The sequence below is a fragment of the Nerophis lumbriciformis genome, linkage group LG33 (assembly GCF_033978685.3).
Source record: "Nerophis lumbriciformis linkage group LG33, RoL_Nlum_v2.1, whole genome shotgun sequence".
In the NCBI taxonomy this organism is placed as follows: Eukaryota; Metazoa; Chordata; class Actinopteri; order Syngnathiformes; family Syngnathidae; genus Nerophis; species Nerophis lumbriciformis.
Genome location: NC_084580.2, coordinates 21320001 through 21335580, shown reverse-complemented (window position 1 = coordinate 21335580; position 15580 = coordinate 21320001). Strand labels below are relative to the sequence as shown.

The 15580-nt window shown below is 42.5% G+C and overlaps 2 protein-coding genes across 4 annotated transcripts in view; one reads left to right on the top strand and one right to left on the bottom strand.

The window, feature by feature from the left end:
• Positions 1-4772, top strand: part of LOC133575749 (uncharacterized) — a 314457-nt gene extending 309685 nt beyond the window's left edge. The window contains exons 1-2 of one of the 2 annotated variants that reach the window (XM_061928562.1): positions 581-976; positions 3451-4772. In XM_061928562.1, the coding sequence (XP_061784546.1) occupies positions 853-976; positions 3451-4583 (1257 nt within the window). In that variant the 5' untranslated portion in view covers positions 581-852 and the 3' untranslated portion in view covers positions 4584-4772. Of the gene's footprint in view, positions 1-580; positions 977-3450 lie in introns of those variants that run through there. The other variant, XM_061928563.1, reaches the window with a different exon arrangement.
• A 4603-nt stretch (positions 4773-9375) lies between these two features.
• The window catches only part of LOC133575757 (uncharacterized), a 13634-nt gene continuing 7429 nt past the window's right edge, over positions 9376-15580 (bottom strand). For both annotated transcript variants that reach the window (XM_061928576.1, XM_061928578.1), the window contains 2 exons: positions 13979-14282; positions 9376-12696 (listed from right to left, as the gene is read on the bottom strand). In XM_061928576.1, the coding sequence (XP_061784560.1) occupies positions 11832-12696; positions 13979-14282 (1169 nt within the window). In that variant the 3' untranslated portion in view covers positions 9376-11831. The remainder of the gene's footprint in view (positions 12697-13978; positions 14283-15580) is intronic.

Here is a 15580-nt window from a genome sequence, read left to right as displayed (position 1 = left end):
TATAAGTTAAAGTACCAATGATTGTCACACACACACTAGGTGTGGCGAAATTATTCTCTGCATTTGACCCATCACCCTTGATGACCCCCAGGGAGGTGAGGGGAGCAGTAGGCAGCAGCGGTGGCCACGCCCGAGAATAATTTTTGGTGATTTAACCCCCAATAACAACATTTGATGCTGAGAGCCAAGCAGGGAGGTAATGGCTCCCATTTTTATAGTCTTTGGTATGACTTGGCCGGGGTTTGAACTCACAACCTACCCATCTCAGGGCGGACACCCTTTTCTGAGGGGGAAATTTTTTTTTAAAATAAATAAATCAATTTAAAATATATATATATATATATATATATATATATATATATATATATATATATATATATATATATATATATATATATATATATATATATATATATGTATATATATGTCATAAGGGATATAGGATTGTTAATTTGTTACGGAACATGCCTTTGAATAAAGTATTATAGAACAGTTTCGCAACTCAATTCCCACTTCTTGTCAAAAGGGGGCGGTAATGCGCACCTAAACCTGCCAAACACCAACAAACCAAAGAAGAAGATCGGAGTTACACAGCGGAACTTCAGCACCCTTTTCTTATTTGTCTGCCGCTTTTGTCCATTATTGGGTTCGTCTCCTAAACTATCGCGTACATGTTCGCAACTTTGTCGTGTAGTAGATTGAACATTGTTCATGATTGTTTGTATCCGGATACATTAGTCTGAGCGCTCTTTGACGCTTCTCGCGCTAGCTTAGCTTGCTAGTTAGCTTAGCTTGTTAGCTGCAGCTCACATTTGATCAAATGTGAGTGTAAAGTGTTGTGATTGTGTGGAAATGTGCGAAAGAACGATAGCAAAATATGAGGAGGAATTTTCTAGAACAAAAGAGGAGAAGGAGCGACAACATCAACTCATGGACGCTGTTTTCAAGAAACATCAAGTTGTGTTACACAGAACAGGTTTGTTTACTTCTTACTCTCACGTCTTTACTAACTTAAACTGACCATACGTCCTCTTTTGCGGAGTTTCTTAAATGCCTCAAATGTCCGGCATTTTGAGTTAGGGTTGCGTGTATTTTCAATGTACGTTCAGAGTTAAGAGGGGGTTAAAAACAAAACAAACTATGTATGTATGTATGTACATACATACATACATATATTTGTATCAGTGACGTGCAGTCACTAGAGGCATGATGGCAGGCGCGGCCTCACCTGCCATCATGGAAAGAAAAAAAATGTAAAAAGAAAAAAATATATATTAAATTGTTAAATGTATCCAGTGATTATACTATAAAGTTATTTTCCATTTAACTTCACCAGTTTTAGATTATTTTTATTCAAAATCGCTGAATTTTCACATTTGCCGTTCAAATACTGAGAAGAGACGGTGCGGTGAACAGCAGCCAGTCGAGGCACGTCACTCAGTGCCTCAACATGGATTGCGGACTCTGCTAACTGTTGGTCTGCTGTGCAGTGAGACCGTATTGCTATATGAACTATATTATACATTTCCATAGTTTAGTTAGCTGAGGTATATAATGTACAGTGTATTTAGTCAACAACTGTATGTGTGTAACGTATTTCTTGTGCTGAGCGATCATAAAACGGCTGCAAAAGACGCACCGGCTGAGGCTCGCCTCCTGCACCCCCGCCGTAGAATGCACGGCAACCGCTGACGGGAGTGTTATATCAACTAAAGCCCACACTTAAACTTTCCACGTGCAAGACGGAATCTATTTAAAAAAGTTATTTCATAAGAAGCCAAAAAGTGCAAAAACAATAATGTTCGTGTTGGAGGAGTTGTGAATGACTGCAGGGCCACAACATTAGGTACACCTGCAGACTGCAGGTGTACCTAATTCACAACTCCTCCAACACGAACATTATTGTTTTTGCACTTTTTGGCTTCTTATTAAATAACTTTTGTAACCTATTTTCATGGGCTTTCGTCTTTGTGATGTTAAGTTCCTGTTATGCGCTGTTATACAGTATATGCCTTGAGCTCTTATTTTGAAGGCGCTAAGAGCGGAATTTTGACACGTTGGAGTGGAGCGGAAGTTTTTGAAAGAAGGTAAATAAAGTGGTCCTCGTGTAAACTGGAGCCTCCGTGTTTGTTATTTTGTAGTTTCATACAGTATAGGCGACATTTATAAACCCTCGGTTACACTTTTTTAAATAGATTCAATCTTGCACGTGGAAAGTTGAAGTGAGGGCTTTAGTTGATATAACACTCCCGTCAGGGGGTTCATTAATCCAGCACAACAGCGGCGCATTTCTAAGTAAAGGTAAGACCATAATAACGTTTTTTTATTAAATGTGCTTTTTTGTGTGCTACAGTTTGTATGTGTAAAGTTAAAGTTAAGTTAAAGTACCAATGATTGTCACACACACACTAGGTGTGGTGAAATTTGTCCTCTGCATTTGACCCATCCCCTTGTTCACCCCTTGGGAGGTGAGGGGAGCAGTGGGCAGCAGCGGCGCCGCGCCCGGGAATAATTGTTGGTGATTTAACCCCCAATTCCAAGCCTTGATGCTGAGTGCCAAGCAGGGAAGAATGCTGGTATGAGCTTTTAAACATAACCCGTTAACTGCTGCCAATCAAATGGTGAATAAGATACTCTTTAGGGTTCATATGTTTGTAAATCTGACTGTGATGAAGTCAGTGCCTCACCAGCCATCAACCTCACCGCACGTCACTGATTTGTATACATATACATACATACATATATACACACATATATATATATGCATATATATATATGTGTGTATATATGTATGTATGTATATGTATACAAATATATGTATGTATGTATGTATACAAATATATATATATATATATATACAAACATATATATATATATATATATACACAAACACATATATATATATATATATATAATGTGTGTGTATACAAATATATATATATATATATACATATATATATGTATATATATATGTATGTATGTGTGTATATATATATATATATATATATGTATGTATGTATGTATGTATGTATGTATGTATGTATGTATGTATGTATATATATATATGTGTATATATATGTATATGTAAATATGTATACATACACATATATGTGGGTGTGTGTGTGCATGCATGCACAAATTATATTAACATGATGGATAGCTGAGATATGCTCCAGCACCCCCCGCGACCCTGAAAGGGGCAAGCGGTAGAAAATGGATGGATGGACGGATACATACCAGTTTACTCTATTGTCCAGAAAATACAGTAGATTTGTATTGCATAATAGATAACCGATGACAAAAACGATAGGCTTTGCCGTGGCCTACTTCCGAAAGATGCATTACATACAAACAATCTAATAATATATTTTGTTCACTACTATATCAACGATTATTGAAAAATTGGGCATATCGGGGCTAAAGTGTGTTTGTGTTGTCTGTGTCTGGCAGACGTCCAGCAGCTGATTATTAGCCAGGATGACCGTCCCCTTCAGTCACAGGAGGGGAGCTTCAGTCAGAAGCAGGAGGAGCCACAGCCCCCCCACATTAAAGAGGAGGAAGAAGAAGAAGAACTTTGGGACAATCAAGCAGGAGAGCATCTTCTCAAGCCAGAGGAGGAGAATTTTACCAAGTTTACACTGACTGTTGTCTTTGTGAAGGCTGAAGACCATGAAGAGAAACCACCTGAGTCCTCACAGCTTCATCACAGTCCAAGAGAGGAGAACCGAGGGGCAGAACCCTCAAGCAGCACCTCAGCAACAACAACAGAAGCTGATGGAGACCACTGTGGAGGATCACAAGCAGACAAGCTCTTAGCTCCACTATCAGATAGTGAGGAAACGTCGTCACACTCTTCTAAGGATGAGGGCACCCAAGAACCTTTGAGCAATACAGACCGTGAAGATATGAGAACTCACATTGACAACAAACACTCTGAATGTTCCAAAAAGAAAACGGGTAAGAAAAGTTGTATCTGCTCAGTTTGTGATAAAAACTTTTCTTATAAAAGTGATTGGACTCAACACATGCGCACGCACACTGGAGAGAAACCTTTCATTTGCTCAGTTTGTGGCAAGAACTTTGCTCAGAAGTTCTCTTTGACGGGACACATGCGAACGCACACTGGAGAAAAACCTTTCACCTGCCCAGTTTGCGGTGAAAGCTTTTCTTTTAAGGGCAATTTGACTCGACACATGCAGACACACACAGGAGAAAAACCCTTTAGTTGTTCAGTGTGCGGGAAAAGCTTCTCTGAGAAGTCCCACCTGCTATCACACTTAAGAACGCACACCGGAGAGAAACCTTTCACCTGCTTACTTTGTGGCGAAAAGTTTTCTTCTAAGAGGAATCTGACTCGACACACGCAGACACATACAGGAGAAAAACCCTACAGATGCTCAATTTGCGGTAAAAGCTGCTCTCAAAAGACCAATTTGGTGTCCCACGTAAAAACGCACACCGGGGAAAAACCTTTTATCTGCTCAGTTTGCTGCGAAAGCTTTCCTTCCAAGAGGAATTTGACCCGACACATGCAGAGACACTCCGGCAAAAGTATTTTAGGAAACGCGGTTTTGGCTTTGTGAATAGTATTTTTGTTGTGTTTTCATTGTAAACATTCCATAAGGCGGTGTCATATTTTCATTTCATTTTTTCCCTCACCTAAGAAAAAAAGTGTGGAATTTTTACAATATAGAAAAAAAATAAATACAAGTTTTAAGTAACAATAAAATACATTGGTGGATATAATACTTATAAACAAAATTGCTATAAAAATTGGGACAAAATAAAAATGTGATTACAAATTATTCTAACAACCTGTTGTGTGTGCACTTGAACTACTACCCTTTAAAATAATTAACCCGGTTAAAAATATAAATGGAGTTAGTTCAAAGTGCTGTCCCATCACAGAAAAAGGGTTTAACAAAACAATTAAGTATTCAGACATGAATTTTTGCTGGGATAATATTATGATCTGTTTTAAACCCAGAGCATTAAAGGCCTACTGAAATGCGATTTTCTTATTCAAACGGGGATAGCAGGTCCATTCTATGTGTCATACTTGATCATTTCGCGATATTGCCATATTTTTGCTGAAAGGATTTAGTAGACAACATCGACGATAAAGTTCGCAACTTTTGGTCGCTGATAAAAAAGCCTTGCCTGTACCGGAAGTAGCAGACGAGTAGCGTGACGTCACAGGTTGTGGAGCTCCTCACATCTGCACATTGTTTACAATCATGGCCACCAGCAGCGAGAGCGATTCGGACCGAGAAAGCGACGATTTCCCCATTAATTTGAGCGAGGATGAAAGATTTGTGGATGAGGAAAGTGAGAGTGAAGGACTAGAGGGCAGTGGGAGCGATTCAGATAGGGAAGATGCTGTGAGAGGCGGGTGGGACCTGATATTCAGCTGGGAATGACTAAAACAGTAAATAAACACAAGACATATATATACTCTATTAGCCACAACACAACCAGGCTCATATTTAATATGCCACAAATTAATCCCGCATAACAAAGACCTCCCCCCTCCCGTCCATATAACCCGCCAATACAACTCAAACACCTGCACAACACACTCAATCCCACAGCCCAAAGTACCGTTCACCTCCCCAAAGTTCATACAGCACATATATTTCCCCAAAGTCCCCAAAGTTACGTACGTGACATGCACATAGCGGCGCGCACGTACGGGCAAGCGATCAAATGTTTGGAAGCGTACTCATGGTACCGTGTCTGCGTATCCAACTCAAAGTCCTCCCGGTAAGAGTCTCTGTTGTCCCAGTTCTCCACAGGCCAATGGTAAAGCTTGACTGTCATCTTTCGGGAATGTAAACAATGAAACACCGGCTGTGTTTGTGTTGCTGCAGTCGGCCGCAATACACCGCTTCCCACCTACAGCTTTCTTCTTTGCTGTCTCCATTGTTCATTGAACAAATTGCAAAAGATTCACCAACACAGACGTCCAGAATACTGTGGAATTTTGCGATGAAAACAGACGACTTAACAGCTGGCCACCATGCTGTCCCAAAATGTCCTCTACAATCCGTGACGTCACGCGCAGGCGTCATCATACCGAGACGTTTTCAGCAGGATATTTCGCGCGGAATTTAAAATTGCACTTTAGTAAGCTAACCCGGCCGTATTGGCATGTGTTGCAATGTTAAGATTTCATCATTGATATATAAAGTATCAGACTGCGTGGTCGGAAGTAGTGGCTTTCAGTAGGCCTTTAATTACAAAAACAAATCAATTAAAAAAATAAATAAAACCGCTCCTGATAATAAAAAAAACGATACCGATAATTTCCGATATTACATTTTAACGCATTTATCGGCCGATAATATCGGACATCTTGTTAGGATTGAGTTCAAGGGTGGACCCCGGGATGCAGAGAATGGAGGCAAGGTATGCGATAACAAATGAAAATATTTAATAAGTCCAAAATGGTAACTAAGGGTGATGGGGCAAAAGTGCACACCATGGGAAATATAACAAAAGTAGTGTCTTTCAGAGGTTGGCGGAGCAAAGGTCAGGACGCACACAGCGTGGCAAAAACTAGTCCTCTCAAAATAAGGTGGCTCGGAAAACAAAAACACAACGAGGTCAATATTACAGAAATATGCGAAGGCAACATACCAGGGAAGCAGAATCAAGGTAGCACATGTCAGAGCAGAGTTCAGGAACAATAACCGGCAGGGACCAGCTGGTCGAGACGCGCTTAAATGCTACCAGGAAGTGATTAGCAGCAGGCAGTGTTGGGACTAACGCGTTACAAAGTAACGCGTTACTGTAACGCCGTTAGTTTCGGCAGTAACTAGTAATCTAACGCGTTATTTTTTATATTCAGTAACTCAGTTACCGTTACTACATGATGCGTTACTGCGTTATTTTACGTTACTTTTTATGTAGTATAAAGTGTGTTTTATTGGAGCGCTGCTGTGTCATCGTTCTGATTCTTTTTGTGTCACAAGCCGGTGAAGAGAGACGTGCGCTCTGTGTGTGAGTGTGGGGAGGGAGGGGGGGAGGGGAGGGGAGGGGGGCGTGTCTGATCATGGCGGAGCCAGAAGTCGAGTTTGTTAACATGGAGATATTTTCACTACTTCTCTTTTGTCGAGCACAAAGAAAAGAACATTTTAGTTAAATGTAAATTGTGCTTTGGATCAAAGATCCCATCTACTGCCCAAAACAGCAATTCAAATCTGCTGAAACAAGCTACATAGCAACATGCTTCGACGAAGCTAGTAAAGAGAGACAGAGACTCTGATGCCACTTCACCTCCACCATTTAAGGATTAACTTTGCCTCTTCTCATCATTCACCGCTGAAGGTACACACACTCTGTCAATCAATGTTCCCTCTAATTGTTCATGTGTGAGCAAACGCAAAAACTCCCTGAGCATGAGTGGAGCCCATGTGAGCAACATCAGACGTGCACACTGTGGCTACACCAGCAGCACACCTGTCCCAAACCTCACTAAATAACAAGTTCAATCTCCATCCATCCATCCATTTTTTGCCGCTTGTCTCTTTCGGGGTCGCAGGAGCCTATCTCAGCTGCATTCGGGCGGAAGGCAGGGTACACCCTGGACAAGTCCCCCCTCATCACAGGGCCAACACAGATAGACAGACAACATTCTCTTATTATAATCAAATGACAGCAGTCATTTCCATTTCTAATATAAGTGTTTAGGCCCACTTACAATGACAATAACAACAAATATTGTTTTTCATGAACTGTGTACTTGTATTGTTTGTCTGGGTGGAGGTCCTGCTTTGGAAATAGTTTGTACCCCTTTCATTTAGTTCCCATTAAAACATTCACATGTTGCACAATGAGATGTAAGCAGGGGATCATGTGTACATTCCTGCAACTTCCTGTTTGTAAAAAATATATTTTTATTAGTATTTATTTAATATACTAACAGCATTTAATAATTAATATTTATAAATTAAGATTCCTAATAAATGACACTAGAATAAGCACACATTTGATTGGTAAATCATAGTGTAACGACCTGGAATTACACTTTATGTGTGGTGTTGGAGTTGTCTGACTTTTTGTGTGGCTGTAAACGCATCACTGGCTAAGTGCCATATGTGCAAGTGTTGGCACACGTGAGAAAGAGCGAGTGGCTGCTGTTGATATAACAAAGTAGCTTTTGGTCTGGTTTGTACTGCAGAAAATGACCACTTTTGCTAGATATCATTTTTTTTACTAATGTTTTGGTGATGTGTTTATGGCCGACAATAAAGAGTTTTGCTCAGTAAAGAAAATGCCTGGTTAGACTTTGTGTATGTAGTGTGTGCCTTTCTTGGTTTACAGCTATGCTGTTATTATGCTGTGTGTTACTTATGTACGTTATGTTGCAGCTATTTAAAATAGTTTTGTCAATTTGTTCTGGCCAGAAACAAATTGGCCTTTGTAACATATCTTTGTCTTTGTGTGTTGTATGTAGAGTACATTGCTTAGCAGAGTTCAGTGATGCAAATGCATGTCAAGTTGATCAACAGATTGTATTATTCTCCAGTGCAATAACAGTACTGAAATGAAGGCTAAAAGGGCATTAATGGGAGCTTTAAAAAAAAAAGAAGTAACTAAATAGTTACTTTTCATAGTAACGCATTACTTTTTGGTGTAAGTAACTGAGTTAGTAACTGAGTTACTTTTGAAGTGAAGTAACTAGTAACTGTAACTAGTTACTGCTCTGCAGTAACTAACCCAACACTGGCAGCAGGTGTGCCTCGTTGGGGACAACAGACTGGGGAAGAAACATACATAACACATCTGTAATTATAACCCTAACCAAATAACTCTAAATTAAGTATTTGTTACTTAGAATATGTTCCCCATACTAAAGTGTTACCAAAAACATATAAATTTGTCTTGAATTAGAAAAAAAAACATTTTATTTTTCACTAAAGAAGGGTTCGGTGAATGCGCATATGAAACTGGTGGGGTTCGGTACCTCCAACAAGGTTAAGAACAACTGGTCTAGGTCAGGGGTCGGCAACCCGCGGCTCCGGAGCCGCATGCGGCTCTTTGATCACTCTGATGCGGCTCAGCAGCTTACTTGCTGAACCCCCCAATTTTCCCGTGAGACTTCCGGATTTCAGTGCCTCTCGCAGATAACTCCCGGGATATATATTGACCGACTATCACCCTTACAACTATAATAAGGGCGTGCCATGATGGTACAACATTTGGCGCCCTCTACAGTCTGTATTACCAGCGTGCAAGCCCAACACTTGTTATACAATACACATCTTCTGCTTGCACACGTACGTGACAGCAAGGCATACTTGGTCAACAGCCACACAGGTTACACTGACGGTGGCCATATAAAACAACTTTAACACTCTTACTAATAATGCGCCACACTTTGAACCGAAACCAAACAAGAATGACAAACACATTTCGGGAGAACATCTGCACCTCAACACAACATAAACACAACAGAACAAACACCCAGAATCCCATTCAGCCCTGACTCTTCCGGGCTACATTAATAATAATAATAATAATAATAACTGGGATTTATATAGCGCTTTTCTAAGTACCCAAAGTCGCTTTACATGTAGAACCCATCAATCATTCACACCCGGTGGTAGTAAGCTACTTTCATAGCCACAGCTGCCCTGGGGTAGACTGACAGAAGCGTGGCTGCAATTTGCGCCAACGGCCCCTCCGACCACCACCTATCATTCATCATTCAATTCACCGGTGTGAGCGGCACCGGGGGCAAAGGGTGAAGTGTCCCGCCCAAGGACACATCGGCAGAGATTTTTTTTGGATGGTAAGAGGCGGGGAGCGAACCTGCAACCCTCAGGTTTCTGGCACGGTTGCTCTACGCACTACGCCATGCCGCCCACATATAAAAACAACTTTAACACTCTTACTAATAATGCGCCACACTTTGAACCAAAACCAAACAAGAATGACAAACACATTTCGGGAGAACATCTGCACCTTAACACAACATAAACACAACAGAACAAACACCCAGAATCCCATGCAGCCCTGACTCTTCCGGGCTACATTAATAATAATAATAACTGGGATTTATATAGCGCTTTTCTAAGTACCCAAAGTCGCTTTACATGTAGAACCCATCAATCATTCACACCCGGTGGTGGTAAGCTACTTTCATAGCCACAGCTGCCCTGGGGTAGACTGACGGAAGCGTGGCTGCAATTTGCGCCAACGGCCCCTCCGACCACCACCTATCATTCATCATTCATTTCACCGGTGTGAGTGGCACCGGGGGCAAAGGGTGAAGTGTCCCGCCCATGGACACAACGGCAGCGATTTTTGGATGGTAAGAGGCGGGGAGCGAACCTGCAACCCTCAGGTATCTGGCACGGTTGCTCTACCCACTACGCCATGCCACCCCCGCTACCACCAAACCCCGCCCCCACCCCGCCCCTGCTCCCTCAAACATCAACCCCCCCCCTCCTCTCTCTGTGCGTCGGTTGAGGTGGGCGGGGTTTGGTAGCGGGGGTGTATAATGTATCCCGGAAGAGTTAGGGCTGCATGGGATTCTGGGTATTTGTCCTGTTGTGTTTATGTTGTGTTACGGTGCAGATGTTCTCCCGAAATGTGTTTGTCATTCTTGTTTGGTGTGGGTTCACAGTGTGGCGCATTATTAGTAAGAGTGTTAAAGTTTTTTTTATACCGCCACCGTCAGTGTAACCTGTGTGGTTGTTGAACAAGTATGCCTTGCTGTTACCTACGTGAGCAAGCGAAAGCCCAAATAACGTTTGGCTGACCAGGCACGCTGTTGGTAGTAGTTGCTAATAGCTGTACCATCACGGTACGCATGACGCTGACAAGCGCCTATCGATCAAAATCCGCGTGCCGCACCAGCTATCAAAATTCCATATAAAGGTGTGGGCAGCGTGTCTAAGACACCTAAATTATACAACACAAAGCTAAAACAAAACTTTGTATGCAGTGTTATTTCATTTAAAATTTCAAAATATTTTTGCGGCTCCCATTGTTTTCTATAATTTGTGAAACTGGTCAAAATGGCTCTTTGACTTGACTTACATCAACGGCGAGCGTGTAGAGAGGGTCCACACCTTCAGGTACCTTGGAGTCCACATCTCTAATGACTTCTCCTGGACAGTCAACACCACATCAATCATCAAGAAGGCTCAGCAGCGGCTACACTTCCTTAGAGTCCTCGGGAAGTACAACCTGAAGCCTGACCTGCTGCTGACCTTCTACCGCTCGTCCATCGAGAGCCTGCTGACCTACTGTATTACAGTGTGGTACGGCAGCTGCACTGCAGCAGACAGGGAGAGGCTGCAAAGAGTGGTCAAGACGGCTCAGAAGATCATCGGCCGCCCTCTCCCCTCTCTGACGGACATCTACACCTCCCGCTGCCTCAACAGAGCCAGTGCCATCATCAAGGACAGCACCCACCCTGGCTCTGACCTGTTCCACCTGCTGCCCTCTGGGAAGCGCTACAGGTGCATTAAAACCAAAACAAACAGGCTAAAGAACAGCTTCTTCCCCAGGGCCATAACCATCCTGAACGGACTGCCCCATTGTCCCTCATAACTGCCTTCTCTTCGGTGCAATAACCCATTCCACCAACCACCCTGTTTTTGTTTTTTCATGTATATATTCATTTCACACCATATTCATTGCACTTCTACATTTTTTATATTTTTATATATTTGCACATTGTTTTTCTAGCATGCACACATCGCACTGTATGGAATGGCCTCAATCTCGTTACCTTGCGTAATGACAATAAAGCTGATTCTGATTCTGATTCTGATTCTAAAGGTTGCCGACCCCTGGTCTAGGTGAAGACTTCAAGTTTAAACCATCTTGTCCTGCCAGGACACGCTGCCCTCCGGGGTGAGGAAGAACGTGGCCAAGTTGTCTCGAACCGCGCGGGCTTCCCTCGACGCCCTGTTCCCTCCCATGTTCCTCGCCGGCGCCATGCGCCTCCCGTCTTCCTCCGCCTCCAGCAGGAGCCGCACGTTTTCATTCGGTTCCAGCAGGAAATTGTGCAGGATGCACGCCGCCATCACCAGCGTTTGCACGTTCTGGGGCTGCAGGTTTATCCTCCGCTGCAAGATCCTCCAACGGCATGCCAAAATGCCAAAGGAGTCTCCCGCCACCCTCCGCGCTCTGGAGAGTCGGTAGTTGAAAATCCTCTTTTTGTGGGTGAGCTTCTGTCCCGGGTAGGGTCTCATCAGGTAGGGCTTCAGAGGGAACGCCGTATCTCCCGCCATGAGGTGAGGAACGTCCCCAGTGTGAGCGGCACCAGGCAGGGAGCGTGGAGGAGGAACATGAAGGGCGCTCTTCTCCATCTGTATGCCCAAATCCGAGCCTGCGTAGACCCCACCAAAGTCTCCCACCTCAATGCACCGGAAGCGGTAGTCTGCATCCACCAGTGCCAGAAGCACGAAGGTGAAATACCGACTGCCGGACCGAGGCGGGGCTCGGACCACCACGTGTTTCCCGTCCAGCGCCCCCAGACAATTTGGGAAGTTCCACTTTTGCCAGAAGCGTTGCGCCACCTCCCTCCACATCTCCGCGGTGGGTCGCGGCAAAAAGGTCTTCATCGTCACCTTTTCGATGGCGCCACACACCATGTGGACCGAGTTCATCACCGTGGTGTGCCCGAGGCGATAGTCCAAGGCGATGCTGCTTAAGGAGTCCCCAGTAGCCAAGTACCTGGAAAGTGCAAAAAGACAAATATATATACCATATTTTTCGGACTATAAGTCGCAGTTTTTTTCATAGCGACTTATACTCCGGTGCGACTTATACTCCGAAAAATACGGTATGCATGAAAACATTCCTACGGACATCACACATGGGACATTTTAGTCAGTAAGAATTGTTTTAGTTATATTGTAAAACTTGCTAACGTTGCTCGGAGTGACAAATTAAGAATCCGTACGAGTAGAAACGCTATAGATGACTAGAAGACGGCATCACACTTCTACTTCCAGTTCAAAACACTTAACAGAAAGAAATACTGTATACCGTATTTTTCAGACTATAAGTCGCAGTTTTTTTTCATAGTTTGGCCGGGGTGCGACTTATACTCCGAAAAATCCGGTATGCATGAAAACACAATTATACATTAAAATAAACATATTTTAAATAATTGATTTTAAATTATCATAATAATTAATTTAAAATGACCATATTTAATCATTAAAATAATTGCTTGTTTATCAACAACTTTAGCATTTTATTCATTACATTCTGAAACTCTCAGAAGCCAAGTTATGTTATATTCCTTAAGATTTATTTATGCAAGTTTGAAGTATCAATTATCTAAACACAGTTTGTTTGCATATTTTCAGGATATATATATATATATATATATATATATATATATATATATATATATATATATATATATGAAATACTTGACTTGGTGAACTCTAGCTGTCAATATACTCCCCCCTCTTAACCACGCCCCCAATTCCCACCTCCCGAAATCGGAGGTCTCAAGGTTGGCAAGTATGGTATTACCTGATCACCCACCTGTTCCCAATTAGCCTGTTCACCTGTGGGATGTTCCAAATAAGTGTTTGATGCGCATTCCCCAGCTTTTTTTTTAAACATGTTGCAGGCATCAAATTCCAAATGAGCTAATATTTGCAAAAAATAGTTTTCCAGTTGGAACATTAAATATCTTGTCTTTGCAGTCTATTCAATTGAATATACCGTATTTTTCGGACTATAAGTCGCAGTTTTTTTTCATAGTCCAGTGCGACTTATTTATGTTTATTTCCTTTTTTATTATGCATTTTCGGCAGGTGCGACTTATACTCCGGTGCGACTTATACTCTGAAAAATACGGTAAGTTGAAAAGGATTTGCAAATCATTGTATTCTGTTTTTATTTACCATTTACACAACGTGCCAACTTCACCGCTTTTGGGTTTTGTACTTTACATTCATAAATAAAAGGTCAATATTACTGAGATATGTGTGCTTACCTCAGTGCGACGGCCAGTCTCTGCTTGGCTTCTATGGCAGCTCGGTAGTTGGTGCTGACTTTGGTGATTTCCGGGCCAATCATGGAAAGAAGCTGATCCATCTGCTCGCCACTCATTCTAAAGTACTGACGATGCCGTTGACTGTCCAGACGCAGTTCCGCCACCAGGCGATAGAAATCTCCTTGTTGACGCCGGTGTCGGTTCCTTGGATGGACCCAGTAGCGACTAGTTCTCCTCCCACCCCTCCTTCGCAGTCTTGCGAGCAGAAGTAACACAAGAGCCGCTCTCCTCCAAGCAGCAGCCTCTGAAATACACAAAATAAATCAATTACTATTGTCACGTTCAAACACTGAGGACATCTATTAAACAAGACAAAAGGCAAGGAATCAAACAGAGACAGAATTCAATTTGGACTCAATATTGAGGAGAGACATGGCCACTGCACTCTCTGCCCAGTCCTGCACCACGCTCTGACGAAGAAGGTTTTCGTCTCCTCTTTTATTCAGATGTTCGATGTTCACGCACCAACACATGTCACAGCAGGAATGGGAAGTATGTAAAACAGTCATTGTTTTCGGTCGCTTTGAAGACCAAGAAGAGGATTTCTCGGGCTTGGGCTCTTCCTGGATCCAGCTGGGGCAGGTGTTGGAGGACAATGGATAAGCCCTCCTGTCTCCTGACCACAGTGACTTCAAGAGGGCAGCGGGTCGTAAATAGCGTTGACCTCGGTTACCAAATAGTTGGAAGAGAGTTTGTGAAATACTTCAAAGAGAGTTCGTTTAACACTTCATAGAGAGTTCCTTTGGAAGTTGAGCAGATCCTGCCATCTGTCCGTGTTGAAATCACAGTGGCGTTTCACGAGCCTTCTTCCTCTTGTTAGGCCTCGAAAGACAGCATTCATCTTCTTATCAGGAACATAATGTAATACAACGTTTCTTTTGTGATAACTTACAAACAATTATTCCAACAACTATTGTTTTGTTTTATATAGCATGAACACTATAAATAGATGTCTGAGGTCAAATGTAATTTACATATTTTCTTTAACAAAACCCAAAACCGGTGAAGTTGGCACGTTGTGTAAATGGTGAATAAAAACAGAATACAATGATTTGCAAATGACTAAAACAGTAAATAAACACAAGACATATATATACTCTATTAGCCACAACACAACCAGGCTTATATTTAATATGCCACAAATTAATCCCGCATAACAAACACCTCCCCCCTCCCGTCCGTATAACCCGCCAATACAACTCAAACACCCGCACAACACACTCAATCCCACAGCCCAAAGTACCGTTCACCTCCCCAAAGTTCATACAGCACATATATTTCCCCAAAGTTAGGTACGTGACATGCACATAGCGGCACGCACGTACGGGCAAGCGATCAAATGTTTGGAAGCCGCAGCTGCATGCGTACTCACGGTACCGCGTCTGCGCATCCAACTCAAAAGTCCTCCTGGTAAGAGTCTCTGTTGTCCCAGTTCTCCACAGGCCAATGGTAAAGCTTGACTGTCATCTTCCGGGAATGTAAACAATGAAACACCGGCTGTGTTTGTGTTGCTGCAGCCGCCCGCTAATACACCGCTTCCCA